The 22,506-nt window shown below is 44.4% G+C and overlaps 1 protein-coding gene across 8 annotated transcripts in view; it reads right to left on the reverse strand.

The window, feature by feature from the left end:
- LOC117242793 (nuclear receptor coactivator 2-like) overlaps window positions 1-22,506 on the reverse strand; it is a 127,065-nt gene that overhangs the window by 46,752 nt on the left and 57,807 nt on the right. The window contains exon 1 of one of the 8 annotated variants that reach the window (XM_033509721.1): window positions 4,408-5,287. The exons of the other annotated variants lie outside the window; for them this stretch is intronic. Coding sequence (XP_033365612.1) covers window positions 4,408-4,424 — 17 coding nt within the window. The 5' untranslated portion in view covers window positions 4,425-5,287. Of the gene's footprint in view, window positions 1-4,407; window positions 5,288-22,506 lie in introns of those variants that run through there. 8 annotated transcript variants of the gene reach the window in all.

A 22,506-nucleotide genomic window follows, 5' to 3' on the forward strand; every position in this document is an offset into this window, starting at 1 on the left:
TCGTGAATGAAAATCGCAATTATACGAATTGCGCATATTTCGAAACAGATACGATACAACATATACGAGTGGTAATTATTGATATTCCGATCGGCCAATCCATTCGCTGTCATAAAATATCGCGAGATGTTATTACTTGCTTTCCTATTAACTGTCTAATTTTTCTTGACACCGTGCAAGTGTTTTTAGTATTCTCGTATAATTCCAGTTAGGTATATTTATTTTCGCTTTTCAAAGTAATATAAATAGCCGTCGAAGATACCGCTTTGGATTCGAATTAATTACTTATTTTCTAACTAAAATTCCGATAGAGGAAAATTAAAATTTACGTTGCGGATAACTAAATATTGTCGCGAAAAGAACGACGTATCGCGCGATCAGAAACTTACGGTGCATCGTAGTATGGACGATTGGTTAATCGTATAAAGCGAATTCGCTCTTAAATCGAAGGAAATAAATAATTTTCCATTGCAAAAATAAAAATTTCCTATGTTTTCTAATAATTACACATTGCCGGATAAATGTATATACTCGACGACAGAAAGGTATTACTTATCGTATTACCATAATGCGGTTAATTTTAGAAAATTGCTCGAAGCTTGCCAAGACGAAAATGTAACAAAATGTAAGAGGCACGATGTAACCTAACGCGCGTAATATCCAGAGATTTATAAGACGCCTCCGACGCATCATCTTCGCCGTGGACGCGTGTTTAACCTGGATTTAAAAGTTCCGCAACTGCATCACGTTTTTCATGAAACGACGTTCGCGCTTACACCGTTTGTGTTTAACGAGACAATAACGTGTTTTCACGAGGCGCGTCGTTATCACGTTTGTTTTATTAGCAGACCGACTGTCGCTACGCGTGTAACGAAGCTAGCAAATCGTTGCTGTTAGGCTTACGTTACATACCACCGATGAAACGTACGTGTCGTTTGGCACAGCAAGCGTAGAAAGTTAGCGCGATAAACGACGAAAAATTACGCTCGTCGACGTAACACGGCCAGCTCTTTTTATCAGACCTGTTTCTTTTCTCGTTAAAGTATATCTGCCTGTTGCTTTTTCTCTAAGGGCTTTATTTAAATTTAAGGACACACCGTCCAACATCGTTCCGCTGTTCCAGCCAGCATTTTCGCGTTTCACCGCTTTATTTTATCGGTTCGTTCCCCTAGCGAACCAGCAGAACACGCGCGGCAACAGGCTGTCTATCGAGAGATCGCCGACTAGTTATCTGGTAACGTTCCTCGGGCGGCGCTCAAATATCGCCGAATAAAAGCCACGCCGTAAACACTGCGGAAAAATTGTGATTACGGGTATTCGTTGAAATTGCGCGATTCCGCGTGCAGATAGCCCTCGGGTAAAAACGTTCGAGATTCAGGCAGGCTTAATTGATAAACGCCGCGAGTAAAGGTTAATTATAGGAGGGACGAGCCCTCGGAGGAAATTCATCGTGCCCGGCCAACCGATTCCATCCATCGTCCTTCTATTTATCCTGTCACTCGATCGTAAGTTTGGTCGAACGAGGACCAAAGTCTCTTCTCTTAGGCTTATCGGTAATTTCTCTTGTTCTCGTTTCTAATCGCCAGTTTCTTTCTCTTCGTTGAAAGACCATCTTCTAACGTTTAAGCGACACCCGAAGGTACGACAGGTGATCGATCGAATAAATTTAATCGGGAAGAAACGAAGGAGCAAAACCACTGGAAATATTCGATATATGACCGGAGATAAAATATTTAAGATTCATCGTAAAAGTAAGAATTTGAGAAACTAATCTCGTAAAGAAGAAAGAACGATAAAATACCGATATAAAAGCGATATAAAGGTAATAAAATCTTTTCAGAACTACGTCGTTCCTTTGCTTTTGAATTAACTGTTAAAAAACTAGCGCGATAAAGTTTCTTCTAGACGCTGATTCGTAACGTATCGAGGAATGCAAAAAGTAGAATCGTAGGTGAAATTTTTCCTAATAGCGGCGCAGCGGGGGAACGCGAGATGTTCTACTTCGTGATTTGCTTAACAAGTGACAGCCAGCACGAGCAAGAAAGCAAAAGCGCGCCGAGAGGCCTCGACAACAGTTCGCTTAACGGCCTCGCGTTCACCGAATCGTTTCGATCATCTAAAACCGAAACGAACGTAACTATCGACTAAAAAGGCGAATGACAAGGAAAAGGAAAAATAAAGACAAAGAAAAACAGGGCTGTAATCTACGCGTGTAACTAATCGATCCGATGTTAACGCGAGTCGTACGTTTGATACGACTATTTTGCAAATAACACAATGATCGATGAGGCCGGATCAACGTTTGCCAGCTGGCTGTGAATATTCTCGTCAACTGCTTCTCCATTCTATCTATCTATCTATCTATCTATCGTTAATTGATATTTAACGACGCGATAATTTCGCTCGTACGACGGATATCGATATTTTCTTGCCTATTATTTTAAATCGTTGCCATCGTATTAGGAAAAAAGCGTAAATTACTTTCTCAACAAATTTATTCCATGAAATTTCAGTGAAATTCCAGTAATAAACAGCATCGGAGAACGTTTCTTTGGTAAAATCAGTAGCGCGGCTGATACAAAAAAGCGCTATCGGGTTAGAAGATTGTGACAGACCCTTCTAAATGTAAATTAATCCGTGCTCGAGGGCTCGATCATCGTGGAACATGTTTCGGTTCGGATACGTTCTCCTTTTTTTACATTATCAGAAGATTTAATCGTTTCTCGTTTCTTTCGTCTCACAAAGACTCTGGTTCAGTTTTCAATTTGCATTTGCCTCGCGTTACACGCAAAAAGAAGTCGAACAGCGAGAGCAAGTTCGAGCACAAAAGCATCGCGTGTTCGACAGAAAGTCGATCGACGCGTGTTCGCTTTGCCTTCCTCTCGTGCAAAAAAAAAAAAAAGTTCGGTATCGTTTACGAAGAAACGAAGGAATATCGCGAATATTAATAAAACGTCGTCGCCTGCGGTCGCGGGTGAAATTACCACGATTTTCCACGTTCTCCGATCGCGATCGACGAGGCAAATCGTTGATAATCTCTCGAGGAACTACCGACGCGGCCAAGCGACCGATAATTTCGTCGGATTGTCCGTTCTAATCGCTTTCGTTAGCTGTTAGAATCAAATACGTACAAAGGACACGCTGTTCGGATATGGTAAAATCGAAGATGTATTTGCCAAAATTCGCGGAGCAAGTACAACCGAAATTTTTATGTATCTAGAGATAAAAGCACGATAACTTCGAAAAGGGTATGTATTTATAAAATTGGCTGTGACCTCGATGTTAAATTACAATCAATCATCGATTAAAGATATCGCGAAACGAATTTCACTCGATTCTTTTAATCTCGTTTTATTCGGCCTTTAGAAACGCTCGCTGGATCCGACTGCTTAACTTGGTCTAACTAGATCTGATTTCTTTCGGCGTATAAGTTACGTTACTCGCCAACCGATATCAAATAAATGCATAATTAAGGTTAAATACAATCTATTTGCAACCTGCGTTTTGTAACGTTTACGTAATCGTTCAGTCGTTAAATCGCGTAAAGTTAATTTGTAAACGTTTGCGAATTCGCGAAGCGTAACTAATCAATAGCGAGAAATACGCTTTAGTCGAGAAACGTATCGTTTGATTCGTCGATTTTATAAAAATATTTATAGAATCACAGCGCTCGTTGCCTTCGCAGGAAAATTTCTTTTCGCCAGAATTTTCCACGGATTTTGAAACGATCTCAAAACAAAGGTTACAGCGTTCGTTGCGCGCAAACGTCTCGTAACGAGAGACCCGTGAAAGAAGAGAAAGAGAAAAGAAAGGAAAGAAGAAAAGAACGGGGAAAATCGTAACGTTTCCACGAGGAGCGTGTAGAAGAGGCAAGGGCCGAGGAGAACGTCGGCGGATCGAAGGCACTCGACCTTGATATCAGCTCGAGAAAAACGATTGTTTCCGTTCTGCGCGAGCGAGACGCGTCAACGTCGACGACTACGTCGTCTCGAGGCAACGACAAATTTTCGCGGCCGCAACGCGCGCCGTGTGGTTCCTTCCAACGTCCTAATTCTACGTCAGCCATCTACGTCGAATCGGCTGCTGGGTAATCAATAATTTTTGCGCGCGAGAATGCTTCCCATTCTCGTTGCCAGAGTTGGCCGCGTTTAAGCAAATAGCATATGCTCGTCGTAGCACGCTCGTCTATTCGCTGTTTTGCTTATCTCGATTACGTTTCCGAATCGTTAGAAAAAGAAGAGAGAGAGAGAGAGAGAGAGAGAGAGAAGCACGACGCTAAAAAAATGCCTGATATTCGTCACGTGGACCAAGGTACACTGTCTCGTCGAATCAATCGGTCGATCGATCAACGTTTCGCATAATTCGTCGTATATAGTAAAAGAATTACGGCTGGATTTTCTATCTTACTTTTCTCCAAGAAGCATCCTCGCGGTGCCACGAGAGACTCCAAGACACGTCGACACCCAGAGACCTCGTTTCCATTCCACGCCGTTCCACTCCTAAACATCCATCGCAACTTCCAATCGTTTCATCGTACACGCGAACTTCACGCACCAACGAACTCGTTTGCGTTCTCCGATCACCGCGGAGACCGGATACTTTGAGTAGACGCGATGGCGAGGAGCGAGAGCGGAAGATTACGCGGGTGGATCGAGCTACGATCGACGAAGGAGGCAGACGGAGGGAAACGGAAGTTGGAGAAAAGAAGAAAAAGAAGGCAGAAGGCAGAAGGCAGAAGGGAGAAGGAAGAAAAAGAAGGTGACCGTAAAGGAGCACACCCGCGGCAAGAAGAAGCCGGTGCTCGCTGCTTCTGCCGACGTCACCACTTATCGCTAGGAAGAACACCTTGCATCACTAGCGGCGGCGTGTATCCACGCAGCCGTCACCCAGTTGTCACGCAGCAACGTTCCACGACTCCCCTCTTCGAAGCTGATGCGCGCTGCCTGGCTGTTCGCCGAGGTAGCTCCTCTTCTCTTCTATTCTCTCCTTTCTTCCAGCGCCAGTCGCAGAAGCGACTATCCGCGCGCGCACTCACTCGAGCTCGCCTCTCTTTGCGCAACAATCGCTCACCACCGTCGCCGTCGTCGCCACTACCGCCACTGACGATCGCGCATACATCGCGTGTTTCCTCTTTCTCGACGTGTGCGCGCGCTCCTCGCGACCGTCGGCCTTCGGTTCCTTCGCCGCGTGTTTTAAAGTTGAACGAGCGAACTTCGCACGGATGCTCTGACACACACGCTCTCTCTCTCTCTCTCTCTCTCTCTCTCTCTCTCTTTCTACGTAGCTACTATATACGCGAGAATCGTTGCGAACCGCCTGCTTATTGCCGCTTGGCCAGCGAACGCGCGTCTACTGACAGTACCGACTCACTGACTCACTGCCGCACTGATTCGTCGTATCGCGTTCGTTCAGCTACGGCGCAACGCGCCGCCAACCGACGATTCGTCGCGTACCGACGCCACGTTCCAGCCACGGCCTCTAAAATCAGCTGCTCTTCGCGGTTGCGATAGATCCGTTGCAACTACGTCGTTGCATCGTGACGACGGATAACGACGTATACGCGACTTTTTGCGGAGATCGACGAACGTCCAGTTTATCCGACGCGAGCTTCTCGAAATTTACTCTACCACGCGTATCCAGATAACGGAGACAACGATCGTTAGCTAGCGATGGAACTAGCGACGCGAGCGTGGCCTGTTCGAGTCGCCACGGCCGAGCATCGGTCGCTCGTGGGTCGACTCGTATATGCGGGACCTGTACCCGCGTGTAATATAGGTCAGTGGGCCAGGGCGATCATGGCAACACGGACATGCGCGGCGTTGCGCGCACCCGTGGCCCGCCTTGCCAGCCTTCGCGACCGTCCGAACGACCGAGTCGACCGCCGCGTTACGTGCCACGTTTAACGCACCCGACCGATCCTATCTACTCGAGCTTCTCACCTGTTTCTTCCTTTGCCGTTCGTTCCTGCCGTCTCATCGTCGGACAGTCACGCGCGTATATTAATACGTTGCTTACACGTTACACGTCCAGATTGGAACGTCGGGGTAAACTGCAGTCGCGTGCAACGTTGTTCGGTCGACGGATTTTCGTTCGGAGGGTAACTTTACGACGGTAGAGAAGATTTCGAGGTTTCGGTCGGATGCGGACGAGCTGCTCGGGAAAGTGGGTCATCGATGCGGTCGTGGGTGTTGCTTGTTGGGGATTTTGTGGAGACGATAGATTTTCGGTAGCGAGTAACGTGGGTGGGGGATTTGATATCTGGAGTACGAGGGTGGGGGTGGATTGACGCAATTCGGCGATAGTTTAAACGGCTTGATTAATATCTTCGGGGATGACGGTGTACCTTTTTCGAAATATTCCATTTACCAGGTATAATAATTTAATTTTTTTTTTCATTTCAATTAAAATTTTCCATAACGAATGGCAAAGGAACATACGTCGAAGTCAATTTTTAATCTCACGAACGCCACAAGAACCAAAATTTTCTCTTCTAATATTCGTCGAATAATTTCAATCTCGCGTATTGACTTGGTCGAGCGCCAATCGTAACCAATCGCCGTTAAATAATTTTCCAAACTATCGAGAGCGTTTCACGCTCGACAATACGACAATTGCTACTTACTTTCGTTTGCTCTCTTGTAAAGATATATGTGTACATACGGTAACAGCTACGAAGCAGAAAGAGGAAAAATAAGCGGAAAGCAAATAAACGAAAGGAAGAGCGATGTATTGCCGTAAAATTACCGGATTACGGATTCACAGTTACAGAAGAAAACGGCGAGCGCAGGAGTCGCGCGAGTTGGATGATGCTCGCTTTCAGACGCCGTAATTGCATACGCAATTACGCTGCTGTATAGAGCGTAATCGACGAAACGACGATCCCGTATCGCGTACTTTCCTCGCCGCGTGCCTCTCCACGCCGGTTTCCCTTTTTCCGTTCATTTTACTCGCTTCTAATTCCCGTGTTTCCCTTTCTGCCTCGGTTCGACGCGATTGCGGCTATTCGAATGTCGCCACGATGGTGCCTATTACCACACAATGCTCTCCGAGCTCCAACCACCCCCGCCCCCGGCAAATGTCTTCTCCTTCTCGCTGTTCCGATGAATACGAAAATTGCCAAGATCTCTCTGCCCGGGCGGCGTCCGCCCCACCGAGATGATAACGATAGTTGGTAATCATAATAATAAATTGACTTTATAGCTCGAAATAAAAATTGTTTAGGGCAGTGGATACGAACGGTACAGATAGAGAATTATATAAAAGAGATAGGAAGAGAAGTAAGAATCACGAACTTTGAATAATAATTTTACGATCTCGTGGTGGGGAAAAAGATGAATGCTAGGGTTGAAACGCAAATCGATCGGAAAGTCAGAAACGTCGATAGATTGGAAAAGACGATCTACGTGTATGGGACACGGTAGAGATATCGATACGTTTGAAATCTGAGCGTAGAAAAGGGTTGAGACGCTTTCTCATTTTGATGTTATCGGTGGTCAAATCGAACGTTTACTATTGGCCACGTTAATTCGTTATCTGCTATTATTGATCTGTCTTATCTTAAGAGGTAATAATACGATTAATTGCTTATATTCGTTTTAAATTAAGTGTCACGCGTTGAAATACGAAATGTACGATATCGGGTCGAAGTATATCGAAAAATGAAACGCGAAACGAGGATGGCTGCGATTCAAAAGCGAGAAACGCGCGTTCTCCGTACTTTTCTCCGTCGCAAATCGTCTTTGACTTTAATATCTTTGCTCGTTCGACGAGACGTGAAAAGGAGGTATTAAAAATATCAAAAGTTTGAATACGTTTATATACGCGGGACTCGATATTAAAAATACTCTGTATCTAAAGACGCGTTAGAAAGAGAAGCGAAATAAAGATATCGTTTCGTTTATTCCTTCGTGTAGTCTTTCCCATTATTATACGCTTACACAATAGCTAATCCACGCACAGCAGCTCGAACGTTAAAAAGTCAGCAATCTAGCGAATTAATCTTAGCTCGTACGTGGTCTGCGTATCTAGCTCGTTATACACGGTTATCGTCCCTTTTCGACCTCGCGTCCGTGTATCCTCTATAGCTGGGAAAAGATATATTCCCTTTGAATCCACCGCGTTAACGTCAAAGACCTAATTAAATTCCTATCGAGCACGCGTATAAAATTGCAACGAAATTAAATTATCGATAAAAGCAATTATCCAAAGAAAGTTGCCCGACGATCGATTCGTTGCGTATTGGTTTTCAGCAGGTTCCCGGATCGATCGCGCCGCGTCTAATACCGGAACGAAACGAACTTCAACCGGTGTCAACATCGATCCGTATCTACATTTTTAATGCACCGACGTAATATTTTATTGTTCGCCGTGCTATTCTATTCGCCGCGTCGGTTCGATATTGACCGGCACGCGATTTTGCAACGTTGCGAAAAAAAAAGAAAGAAAGAAAGAAAGAAAGAAGAAAAAAAAAGTCGTCGACCGCGATCGAAATACGTTACTCCCCGAGATTTCTATATTCGCGAGAAACTTTATCTGGCCGCTGGAAACGCGATTGACACACGGAGTGTCGCTCGCATCTCGAACGTATCCGTCTCTCTTTCCTCCTCTTCGTTTTTCTTCGTGTTTTACTTTTTATTTCCTTTCTTCGTCGTTCGTTACGACGATTTTACGCGATCGTGTGTATACAGAAACGACGCTCGGATTACACTTTTAGGTAATCTCGAAAAGGCTGACGAGACACGCGTGTCGAATACTTCGTATTACAGCTTTTGTGTCATCGCGACGCGCGTCAAAATCGCTTCCATCGCTCGTTTCTGTCCGGTTCTCTCCCGCAAATATCGTCCAGTAATTCGCGTTTTTCTCGTTCGTACGTACTATACGTACGTTTCGTATACGTAGGTTATTCGGTTTATTCCATATATCGCGGTAGATTTCGATAACCAAAAGTAGGTAATCGATTTTGATTTCAACGCAACAAAGACGTCTCTTTGATTTTATCTTCGATCCCATCGAGATACATTTTCGATCTCGAGTCGAGCACGATCGAGACTCGTTTCTTCCGCAATATCGATACGATAGAAATATTTTTTCCATTCTAATTTCACCGCGACGAACGGATCTCGCCGACCTATGGCGACGCGATTATCCCAACATCGTGAAACGGTATCAACCAATATCTTTTAGCAACGTTCTTCCGTTTGGATTTATACAAAAAAAAATCAAGGCAAACGGGGTCCCAGCGGTAAATGATTTCGATCATGAAGCGTGCTAAATGTCATACGCTTGTTGCGTTATGCGACAAAAGCGAACGCGCGTATGCTCGTCGATCAGGATGCCGTTTAAACGTCGAAATACTTTCAACGCATCCGGCCGTATATTGCATCTTCGAAATTACGCTTAATTCGTTCCATTTCGAGTTTCAATCATCATTTCAATATCGTAATCCGTGCTGTGGTGTTCTTACGGTCGTCGTTGAAAGAAGAAAGGTGGAATTGGAAAGGGTTAAAAAGTAACCTGCGACGACAGACGGCCGTATCCTTTAACAGCCATAAAATATGATTTCATAGCATTCGGAGAATAATGACGTCAGTTCTATCGCTGAAAACGGACACGCCGGAATTTGATACCCGGTCTGAATTAGGTGCGACAACTTCATGCAGTTTCTTGGCTTCCGATCCCAACAAAAGGATTCCAAACTGGTTGCTCGATCGGCTTTCCGAACTCCAACGATCACCGAGACGAGATGTCGTTCGAGCGAGAAAAGAAAACGCGAAATTTCAGACTAAAACGAATATCTCTCCTTAATCGCGCTGCGGATAACAAATTTTCCACGTCCGCGGCGAAACTTCGGTGTACGAAGTAACAGGAAATTTGATGGACGAGTGACAGATCGCGGTTTTCCGGCCAAAGCGCTAGGAACAAGCAACGAGATAATTTAAATCAATGGCAAACGGGTTCTATTGCTCGTCTATTCGTTACGCCATTGCCTGTTATCCGTCTTCTACCTACACGCGTCTCGGTCTACCTACGTTCTCTTCCGTCGAGTAACGCTTGTCACCGCGATACTCACACTTTCACAAGGTAAACACCTGTTCTTCTCGACGATCGAGCCGACGGTCGAGGAGCGATCGTCGATCTTCAAAATCGTTCCAAGACGCCTCTACGGTTCGTCGAAAGAACACCTCTGAGAATATTCGACGTTCGAAGAATGTGCTTCCGAAATGCGTCGATTTTGATACTCGTGTCACGATTCGGGAAACGCAAAGTATTTTCCAAATAAATAATTTAAATCGACGCTCGATAACGACCGATCTGTTGTTTTGAACGGGACAACTTTTGATAAAATTCGTCTTAAAGAAATTTGGAAAAATGAAATTGAAACAAGAACCTACAAGATGTCGCGATTTGATGTAACTTGGAAAGCTCCTGTTCGCGAGAAAACGAGCTGAATTCCAGTAGCAATTGCGCGATTCGATACGGCCAGGATTTCGATCGAAATTTAAATAGCGCCACTTTGCTCGAACAACGCACACACTCGCCTGAAGCGTAATTTGCGTGACATTTCGCTCGCTAACTTTGAAACTTCCGCTAACTTCCGCGAAATAAAGCGGCGTTAAAAGTTCAAGCATAAATAAACGGATTACCTGTCTTCGAAGAAACTTCAAATATCGAAAATGTACATTTTACAAACATATTAAACAAATATCCTTTGGAATAAAATTCGAAACTACAAATTCCTGTCTTTGTATGCAATAAACGAAAATTCAAAGTTCTCGATAAGAAGTTAACTAGCGAGATTATTTTCTTACTGAAAGAGTTCTAATTTCAACTTATCAAGGAATAATCTTTGTCCGCGTAAAGAAGTCGTTCTTTCTTCGTACAATTTTTCAACGAAATTTTTGAAACTCCATATATAGATCGCAATAACGCGCGTTGCATCGTTCAACGGTCGAGAAGCTGCTCGCTGTCTCGCGTCGAAGCCCGTTGAAAAGTTTCGCGAAGAGAAATATCGTACGAAGGAGGATCGATTTCTGATTCACGCGGCAATTCTAAAGTAGCATCCGTTGCCAGAGCATGGAGCGCCGATCCGTTGGTATTCTAGCGAGTCGATGATGATCCATAGAAGGCGATCGCGCATTTAAATTGGTCGAGGTCTCTCGGTTACGCGCGCTCCAGTAGTAACACACTTCCCTAGCTCGTATATGCAGTTGTAAACTGTTCTGCGTTCTCCGCCACGGCCATCGACCAGAATTCCCCGTGGCTCGTGCATACGCCTCTACCTATGTACTATATACCCTTTCTATCCTTTCGCCGTTCTGAGCCGTCATGTCGAGTTCAGGTTCATACTACACGTGTCCCGTCCCTTATCGATAGGGGAAGCGTGCCGCTGAATAACTCGAGAACCATTTTTCCAGTTCCACGCCGAGCAGCGCGTGTACTAGAATTTTTCGATTTCAACTTTGAGTTTCTTTCGTGTTCTTCGTATTCGTTCTTCCGCCTTTTAGCCTTCTTTTTTCCAGCTCCAAAGATTTTTTTACGACTTTAAGGCTTCTTTTGTCAGACCTTGTACGATCGATTACGAATAAACGATTTTTGTCTATGCGTAAAAATCAAGGCTAGAATCTTTGCAACAGGCGTAACCGTTCGCGAAAGGCTATCGGCTAAGTTTTCCGCTATTCCGGTCTGTTTTGAAAGACGTCGCGATGCGACTGAGCCACGTCAACCCCCTGACCGACACACGCGAGGCAGGTGGACGTGGATGCGTTCGATTATTTATATTTGTTACTTTGTCCTAACTTTCTCGTGCTTTTATCTTCGATTCTTTTAAAAACACGTATATCACTGTGTAGAATAATTATTGTATCGTAAACAGACGTATTGATCAGTGTAAAGAATGATTCGATTTGGACGTGTTAAAAACTCGGAGACGTTATGCGGGTTTTATCGTTTGCTCGTTACCTTTTATCTACGTTTTAAACGTGACTAACAGTAGGTAACTCGTACAGCGTTCTTTCTTCCGCGCTTATTATCGATCGGAGACGAATCATTTTTCTTTCACTGGTGAAATTTCCTCGTCTACTTTCTTGCCAGGTCCGTCGATTCGTTTCTGGTGCAAGTTGCACGTATCGCCTTTTTATTATTCGATACGACGAATCCGCGAGATAGCGATCTCTGCGTTACGAAGATCGCGCTTTTACGTTCCAACGATTATCCGTATCGTTTTTATCGATCGGAAATAAATCGCCGAGAAGCTAAATCGATCGCTTTTACTTTCTGAAAATTTCTTCACTGCGCCGCGGCACACGAACGTTTCGCGTCTCGTGAATTTCAATCTCGCTTGAATTTCAACGGAAGAAATAATTTCTGCTCGATAGATTCGATCGATTTAACTGGCGAGTAAATCAGAAACAACGAATCAACGAGAAAGATTAGTTCTTTCTCGAAGAAGTTCGTATCTTAAATCGCAATTTGCAAACAATTGCGATAAATCCTTGCGAACGACGATATTCTTTCGTACGAGATATTCGATCAAAGAAAAGCGTATCACCTCGTGGATCTCGATGAAATTATTTCGATGGTTAATATCGTCCATTGTATTCGAGATTACTGAAAAATTTAAGCAACGTTTCCTCGTTGCTACCTGGCTAATTACGTTGGTTATCTGCCAGGCCAATCGCCGACTTTCGATGCGAATTTTCGATTATTTCGGTCAAACTAGTATTTTTGTTCATCGACGAACAACGACAGATCCTATCTCGCCGATATTCTCGTATTGAAACATCTTTCGTCGATCCTCGCTCGTTCTGCATAATTATTCGCGTACACGATCGCTCGGAACTTCTAATAGCGTGGCAGTTTTAATAAACGAGCCTCCGTTCGACTTGGCCGGCGTTTCTTCTTAATTTTCCTATCTCCGTATTTCTAGCGATTATCGCGTGGCTTTGTCCCAACTTGTTTCGTAAAGGGCAAAATTTTTAATTACCACGAGTCCCATCGTCGTTCGATCGACACTTTCTCCGTGTTATCAAAGTTTTCGCATTTATCCTGGAACTCGTTAACCGGCTGCTACGTTAAATACCGTGCAAGCCACGTCGAAACATTAGCTACAATTTGATCGAAGATAAGAGAAAGAACTACGAAATTAGAATGTAATATCGAAGGGAACGTGATTTCCATTTTCTTATCGAAGTACGATGTATTTTCGAGGCTCTATCGCTGTTATCGACGCTCTTGGAAAGGCGAAATAGATGGACGAGGAATGCGGATCAACGTAACTGCCCACTTTTCTCTGGCTATTCATTTCGGAGTCCGTTTGCCACCTATTTCACGCTTTTATGGTAATTGTAATCGTTAAATGTACAGAACGCTTGAAAAAGAGTGTCTTCGATGGTTCTCGATCGCAACGGAGAAACAGCAGATCGATACATTCGGCGTAAAATCCGATTTTGCATCTTCTGGTCGGGATGTATACGACGAGGTTGATTTATTCGCTGGCGATAGAAGAAGGGACGGATTTATCGCAACGCGCGATAAAAAGGAAACGAATTATTCGTAAATACGCGTATCGAGGAAAAACACACGGAAGATCGCGACGAAACGCTGTAACAACAAACAGATATTTTCTAGTTTGAAACGCTAAAATCTGCTTACGCTGAAATTCGAGCGTTCTACGAGATAAACTGGAAGAAGCAACGGTGCAACGGCGAAGAACGATATCGCGAAGATCGTATCTCGTAAGGCAAATTATCACGAGCGTAGAAACGGAGACGCTTTTTCTTCCAGTGAAAACCGCCGACACATCGGTTCTTTCGTCATAGACTCGGAGCTGTACAATCCGAATCGCAAATTAAGCAGATTCCGTTTCGATGATACAACGCGTATACACACAGGTATCGGGGCTGGATGTTAATTAGCAAGGTAAGAGGAATTTCAGATTAGCCTCTCTCGAGCGGACAGAGCGTGGATAATTCAACGATATATGTACAACCGGGTTCCGCTCCTTTCGGCCCGCCGCGCCGATGAATCGTCCCAACGAAACGAGTTTTCATTTATATCGTCGGCCTAACGATGTCACGCGCGAAACTCTCATCCCCCGCTTGTTATATAACGTTAAAGGTACACAATCGAAACGTTCGTGGTAATTAGCCGATAATTACGACGAGCTTCCAATATGATTCGTTAGGTCCTTTGGCCCGTAAAATCGTTCTCGCGTAACGTGTAATCTGTAATTCGACAATCGTTCGTTTCATGCGTAAACAACGCGCCAACGCGATTTTACAACGCGTATCCTGCTTTTTATCAACGTCGTGTTCCATCGTAGTTGGATCAGAGCTACGACTTCTTCTGTATTTATCCTTCGAATTAATTCAATTTCGATACGAACGTAACGTTGTTCGTTCTTGATAATAACGTTATGGAACTTTATCCCTTCTTTTAATATCAAACTTGTTACGAGAGAGAGAGAGAGAGAGTTTACTGGCGCTCGTAGCCTGTGAAGCGTGAATCGTGACTCGTAAGATTCCATTAACAATATCGGTCAAATTGCGCAGCACGACCCTGAAGCTCTGAAATTTTCCATAATTTTCCGCCAATACTTACGGCAAACGGTATCCGACTTGGCAAGAGGAAAGAAAAGAGAGAGTATAATTCCTGTTCGATGTATTCTTCGATAATTCCTGTCGAGGTGTACAGAAGTGATAATAATTACCAACGACCGAGCTGGACTATCAATTTCAACCATAAAATTATGGCAAGCTTATTAGCATACTTTCACCCGAGTGAAGCAATCGGACGAGGTCGAAGAGAGAGAATGAACGCGTACTCGGCCTTAATTCGAGTTGCAATTGACAGTAGGAAGTGAAATTCCGTCGATCGGAGTCGATCGTTCGAGATCAAAATTACCACCGTGTCTTCGCCCTTTTTGCGGCGTCTTCTTCGTCGGCCGATATTTTTCTATTACGCGTTTCGCTCTTGGTCGAACACCGACGAGTCGCGAATATCGCGCTCTGCTTTGTAGTTTTACCGTGTTTGGAAACCTTGCTGGATGGTGGAACGAACGGGACCAGCGTCGACTTTGAATCAGCGTTTACCTCGCTTTAATCGACGATAACGCCGCTGCCTGCGTTTTAGTTCGTCGTAACGCTGTTTGCGTAACTCGTGCTGACGTAATTATATATTGTCATGCCGCGGGGATGAAAATCGAATGATTTACGCGCTAATTTATGGAAAACGAAAGACGGATGTAAAAAAAATCCCAAGATTTATAGAGACACGTTCGTTTCGCTAAAAAACGATATATTACAAGATACATCGAAACGAATTCAATTTCTTTTTTGTAGCGATTTTTGTTTTAGTCGGGTTATGCGAATCGTTCGGAAGATTATAGCGACCAACTTCATAAATTAGAAAGTAGAAGAGAGAAACGGGGATATTACAACTAGTCTCGTGTTTTTCAATTTATCTTGCAACGTATTTTGCGTCGATCGTATACAGGGTGGTTGGTAACTGGTGGTACAAACGGAAAGGGGGTGATTCTACGCGAAAAGAGAAGTCGAAAATATAGAATAAAAATTGTTTTTTTTTTTAATTTTTCCATCGAAACAACGATCTACAGCGAGATCCGTTATAACGGGACGCGATAAAGCGCGCGCGTACCGAGCGAAAATTCAAAGTCGATTTTTTCGCGTAGAATCGTCCCCTTTCCGCCTGTACCACCAGTTACCAACCACCCTGTATATCGCACCTGCGCGACGAGAGCAAGCCTATGAAAATCGATGTACGACTTTTGTAAATCGATCGTTTTCATCTGCCAGATGACGCGATGTCGCATCGTCGCGAGGCTGTCTTACATCGTACACGCGTAATTGTCAATCGGACAGCGAAGCTAAACGTGGAACGATACTTTCACTTTCGAAAATGAACTTGATCGTCGAACTAGTTTATATCGTTTTGATACGAACAGCACACGGGAAAACGTAACAATCGCGTTTCTTTTCATCTTCTTCCCTTGGAATTACCTAGCCTCGAGAGTAACTCGATACATTTCAAATAATATTGCTATTATCGCGTACGTTGCGATAGGAAAAACTATCGCCGTATCGCGGAGTCGTTCTGCCGTTACGACGCTGACGACACGCCGTTCGTAGCTTTTGTACAGCGTTCGATTAACAAACATTTTATCGATCGGCGAGCAAAGTGTCGTTTTGAAACATTTCTCGCGTCTTGCTCGATTACCGCGAAGTGGTTTAATTTACGACCGAGCCAGTTTGAAAACTTGGTTAGTTGGCGTAATTTCGCTCGGTCCCATAGAGTCTGACACGTATGATCGCTTACAAGCTAATTAAAAAAAAAACAAAAAAAGAATCTGCTGGCGAGCGGATGCGTTTTAAGCGTTGCCGAGCGCGCGACCCTCGCCATTAAGCAAACCTGTTCATTAATAACGTTACAAGCGGCGCAAAACGCTACCGTGGCTTAACAAGAAACGCGTTAAGAACCAGTTAATAAATCCATCAGAGAAACGACACTAACGTTTCTATGAACACCGTGAAACGGTAACGCTTAATCTCATTGAAAATTAGACTCGACCATTTATCTTTACACGAAAGACAACCGGCACTTTTAGTTTAGTAGGGAAATTTATACGATAAACCCTCCGAGCCCCATGATCGAACTAAAACTGAGGCAGAAATAACGTTCGGATAACCATCGCTCTTATTATAAATCGAATATATCGATATTAAATTTCAATCGTTCGGCGAACGAAGATGAAGAAAATTATCGATATCTGTGTTTCGATGTTTCGAAATGGCACGTTTTTCGGACAGCTAAGTCGCGCGATCGTTCGAACATGAGCAATTCACTCGCGTTCTTTTTACGCGTCGAATCATCCAAGCGCTTCAGCCTAAGCCGAAACTTATAGAAGCTACGACTTCGTTATTTTCGTTCGCTCGTGTAAAATTGCGTAAAATTCGTGTCTACGTGTTCGTTATTCGCGAACAAAGCGTAAATCTGTGGCGCGATTAAACACAACCTTCGAAAAGGTTCGATCGGTATCGTTCGATCGAAGCCTTCTATCGCGTGTTTCTGTAAGACTTTGTTCGTTCAATGGAAAAAGTACGAAATATGGCTTTTCACCGCGAAACTGCAATTACGGGGAAACGTCGAAAGATCGGTTTTACATTTGCCAGAACTTCGACGTACGTTCGGACGTTGCATCGAGTAATCGACGTTCCTAATTTCTTGCTGGAATTTGATATTAAAGTTTCGGCGAAACCGTCGGAAGCTATTTTGCATATCGAAACGGGACCAAGGTGAGGGCATAAAAATTCAAAGAGCGTGGCAGAGTTAAACGCATTTCCTTGGGAATCGAGCGAATTCGACGTCGGAGGCACCGGCGCTCTTCGATAATTTTGAAAGTGAATCCAGCCGACGCGACGAGTGAAAGCCAGCGATGTGTCCCAGTAGTGAACGTGACACGCTGGCCAAATTCAGGCCTAAGCTGGAAGTGTTTCAGGGCCGCGTGTGCGCTCAACCAGCAGACCTGACCGAAACCTAACCGAACTGTTGGCCGGGTAGGTTGGCGTTTCGAAAACGTGTGCACGCGAGCCCACTTCCTTCGTCGTGTATCGCAACAAAGCGCCCCTTTCCCTTTCCCTTTCCTTCGACCCTTTTACGAATTCGGGTCGCGTCTACCCTTTGCGTCGAAAAGCTCCGCCGATAAATCGGGCCGACGATTACGCAACCGGAACGAACGGTCGCGCGCCCACGAGCAGACACGCCACGATGTAAACTCACGGAAATCTTTCATCGGATTTTTCGATTTGCTGTTTTGACACTCGAGACAAATCGTCGTCCACGAAGACAACATTTTTCAGCCGAACGTATCGGTCGACGTACGTTACACGTTGTGGCAAGCGCGACATCCATACCAGAGAATCGACGAAAACGTACTCGTAATCGTTTTTCTGTCGCGATCTCGCCATGATTTCTACGATCCTATGGAATAATTTACTCGAAAGAAACAAAGGAAAGAAAAGAAAAAAATGGTCGTTTGTACCAAACGTAACGCAGCTAAGTATACGCGAATCGGCGAACCTATTGATATTAATATCCCAAGCGGGGAAACACTCTCGTTAACGTTGAAACCCGATCGCTCGTTGAAAGGTACTGTTCGAGAGGAAGGGTTTCGCGTTAACAGAGAGGAATACGCGTAAAAGCAATTTATGCGATCCGACCAGCGCGGTCCAGCAGGCAGTTACGCGCGGTAACCGTCGTTTCGTGGATGGTACGACGCCCATAGGTATCACGGGGGTCTCGCAGCAGAGGCGTTTAATTGAGAGTTAATGTTAGAGGAGCGCACAATGTTCGCGTATATGTAGATCAAGGAAAGCAAAAAGATATGGCGCGTCCGGCAACGAGAACGCCTCGGAAACGTGTCTCGCTGCGCTTTGCTTTGCCGTAAACGTACGTCACCGCGTTCTTCGCAGAACTCGTTTCGCCGCGGTTATGCGCGTGTTGCGACGATAATTTCACGAGAATAAGAGAAAATTTGTTTTGCACCAATTTTTTACGGGCTGATTAACTGCGACGCGTACCTCGAATTGTTTTTACGAGTAAAAAGATCTTTCCGTTTTAAGAAAAACTCGAGCATAAAATCGATAAAATGCGAATGTCGTTTGAAATTACGTTTAGCCTATTGTAGCTGCAGTTTCTTCCGATTTGTTTGCGTCTGCTGAACGTTACAACCAGTGTACTTGGCGTCTTACGCGCTTTTGCGCAACATCTGCGAGCTTTTGAAAAGCGTTTCGAGTCGTAAAAACGAAGGGAGCTTATAACGAGCTAGATAATACAATTAAAATAAGAAAAAATGAAATTGCGGAAGTGGAAAGAATATATTAACATTTATGAACAGTTTGAAAGAAAGGAGATAAAGGAGAGAAAATGAGAGAGAGAGAAAGAGAGATTCGAGAAAAGAGGATCGCGAGAAGGACGTGAGCAAGGATCGAGGAGAAAGAACTCGAAGACCTCGAACGATATAAACGTAGGAAATTTAATAAAGCAGAAATAGAAATATGAGAATTTTGCGTGAAGGGAATGCAATTTAAAGCAAAGAACTTTATATCGTTTACGCCCCTCGCATTTCTCTCTGTTCCAATATAGTACACATGGTGATGTAAGTGGAGAACATTTCAAAAATGCGTAATAAAAAAGATGGAAGAAACGTACGATAAGAAGGAGAAGCGAATTAAAAGATAAAAATTCCTGCGGTATTTTCCTTTTAGTTTTTCCCCGTTGATTTATAATTATACAAATATTATACAGCGTCGGAATATAGAAAAAATTACGATAAAGAAAAAGCTATCGAGTAAAATATGAAATTTTCTTTCTTCCTCTTTGTTTGAGCGTGTCATTGCCAATTAGAATACAAATGAGAATGTTCGACGAGTACGAAGAGAAGAAGAGCTTTGATTTTAGCATTTTATACGTTCGATACGTGAGTCACCGTTCTGTTAGAAGTATAGTTAGACTCAGCAAACCGGTCCTGCGTTCTTTAATTTCAAACTACGAAGTATCACGCGTTTCGATGTGTAAAAGTTGAGTATACTTTGTGCGCAAGAGGAGACAGCGGCTGCAACTGCTATCAGCAACGTTTCTACATTTTTTAACGGTTTCCGGTTCGCCGCGAAAAATCCCCCTTACACACTATATTCCCGGCGCATAAATCACAACGTCTTAAATGTAGACCGATAATTACAGTTATTCCCGACGCTTCGTTTTCGTTCCAGCACGCAGCTCCGAGAAATCCATTCGGGAATTAATATCTCTCTGGTCGTAGCAACAAAGTAAATATTACAGAAAAATTTTAATTACGTTTAATGAAAACACCATCTTACAAACCATTTAACAACTCAATTTCAGTTATTAGATAACGTTCCAGCATGGAAAAACGTAACAACTTTTATCTCAGATCGTTTGGTAAATTCTATCGTTTTTTTTTTCATTAATCTGCTCCCAAGATGTATCGCTTCTTACCTGTCAAAATTACATCGCTTTCTAATTACGTACTTTATCTCCTTAATTAGTCGAGGTGTTTTCTTTGCGTTGTTTTTAGTTGCTTTTTAATTAGCCTTTAATCTTTGATCAACGGCTCACTTTTCGTAGTATAGGATTCTCACGCGTCAAGTAAAATCTTTTGATATCTGGCCTACTCGAACCTACGTCTCTCTCTCTCTCTCTCTCTCTCTCTGTCTCAACAAGTTCGGTATTAGCGTGAAACTACATGTCGCGAATAGTTAGTAACTGGACTCGAAACTGTCAACGTATTCGGCTATTTCGCATAACTGAACGAGCGCGTCCTCCTTTTACCAAAAAGGCGATCGCAATCCCGAGACAACCGCATCATCGATCAAAATACATGCATGGAGAATCGAAACGAGCAACTTCTCTACATTCTTTCCCTATCTCTGTACGATCTTCGCCATCCGGCGACCAAAACACGAGCCGAGACACGAGGTTTCCAAGTTGAACCGCGTGTCGGTGCATACTATTTGCCGGTAGTAGCTGCGCGTCGCGTTGTTTCGTAGCTCGACGAAACTCGCCAAGCCCGAGCTCCGGCAACGTCCCCCAAAACTCCCCCGCCTATACCGCCAGTCTCAAGGTTTCAGCCAGAGACGACGATCGACGGAGGCTTTGCTCCTCGAAACTTTACTCCGAAACTCGACGACCACCAGGTTCGATTTCACGATCGACGTACGGACGTCGATCGCGTCGAACGTCGTTCGACGGTCGGACGTGTCCAACCGAGAACCGCACGTAAAAATCGAATCTCTCGCGAGCCAGATCGATCGACTCTATTTTTTGTAAATTTCTCGACTTCGTCGCCTGACCACACGCGCCATCGACGTTCCTAAATTTTCCCAAACGAATAATTTACACCCATAAATTTATTTGCTGCTGAAAGATGCTCAGACGACGTTCGAAGTAACGCTTTGAAACTTTCAAATTTGAATAAATTTCTTTGAAACGATGCGAACTCTTCGGAAGATGGTTCGGGTAGCTCTCCAAATGCCAATAGACGATTCCGGTTGACGATTAACGAGAGAGCCGGCGTTCGATGGATGGTATTGGCGCGGCAAGTTCGAACTCGCAGGAAACGAGGATATTTCGCGTGTAGCGACTTAGCGAAAGGGTAAAAGAACGTACGAGCACTGATATTTAATAGATGGAACGGCTAGATGAGATGCTAATGGTAAACACGATGCAGACGTAACGTGGGAAGGGAGAAACGGCGTTGCCATGTCGACCAACACGACGCGACGCGACGCCGCGACGCGACGCGACGTTCTGTTGCCATGATGACGTAACTTTGCGTCTTTGCGTCACAACGGGGGTAACGAGGGTGTAGGCGATGGCAGGAGGGAGTGGTTTAGGCGTACACCCAACACCGACCGAGCACTTCTACTTGTAGGGCAGGGATGCGTTACGTAACGAACATCAAGATCTCTACGTATCGATCGCGCGCTTTTCGCGCGACCACCGGAAAGAAACCGCGACGACGCACGCGACCGTGTCCCCGTGTCGAGAACTCGGCCACCCTTTCGTCCGTGCAACTACGAAAAGAAACGTGGCGATCGCGCTTTCCGTTTTTCCGAGGAAGATTACGTTCGACGGTTACGTTCGACGATTACGTTCGACACGACGTGGTCGATCTCACAGATTGACGACATCGGTATCCGCGTTAAGAGGAAAAAGATCTCGGTCGTATCGCAAGGATAGTCGAACGATTTAAGATGGAAAGCGAAGATTCAAAGTCGCGTTCGCTTCGTCGTTGATCGAATTACCGTGACTCTTGTACCCAACTTTGTAGTTGATCAACGTAGGTTGCGAGTGACTGGAATATCGAATCGAATAAAAATCTAAAACTAACGAAACCACTCTATGGGTGTACCGCTTTCAAAATATCGTCGTTAAAGATTCGAAAAGTGTAACAAAAACGTTACGTAAAGAACGAGAAAAATCATTTATATGATGATAGGAGCACTATATTCGTTGAATATCTTTCGCTCGTGTGATTCGTACGATAAAACCAAAGATTCGAAGGTGTCGGACGTCTTGCCGGACTTTGAAATTATTCGTACGAGCCAGTTTCCGTTCGCTGCAGTTTCACTTTGTCGCGCTCCGTGTTGTTTGTTTTGCAGGTTCAAGCGCGCCCTTAACCGAGTTAATTTCCACGAGAGGCCGACGTAATTCACGGATTGGCGAGCACCAACTTTCCTTCCGCGAGCAAACTGCCGGCAAAAGAGACGCAACGAAAGCGCGGCTCTCTCGCGTTCCCGGGCCCCTTGATAAAACCGCAAAGGACGACGTAGATCACGTCCGCTTGCGAAACTCGCCGCTGGAAAACGCGCTTGTTCTCTCGGCCGCTGTTGAAGAACAGCGACACGACTCTCGTGTCATCGTTTCCATCAACGATACGGACAATCGGCCGTGTTGATAGACTCCGGCAGC

This window comes from Bombus vosnesenskii, unplaced genomic scaffold, assembly GCF_011952255.1.
Source record: "Bombus vosnesenskii isolate JDL3184/JDL3185 unplaced genomic scaffold, Bvos_JDL3184-5_v1.1 scf7180000016279, whole genome shotgun sequence".
In the NCBI taxonomy this organism is placed as follows: Eukaryota; Metazoa; Arthropoda; class Insecta; order Hymenoptera; family Apidae; genus Bombus; species Bombus vosnesenskii.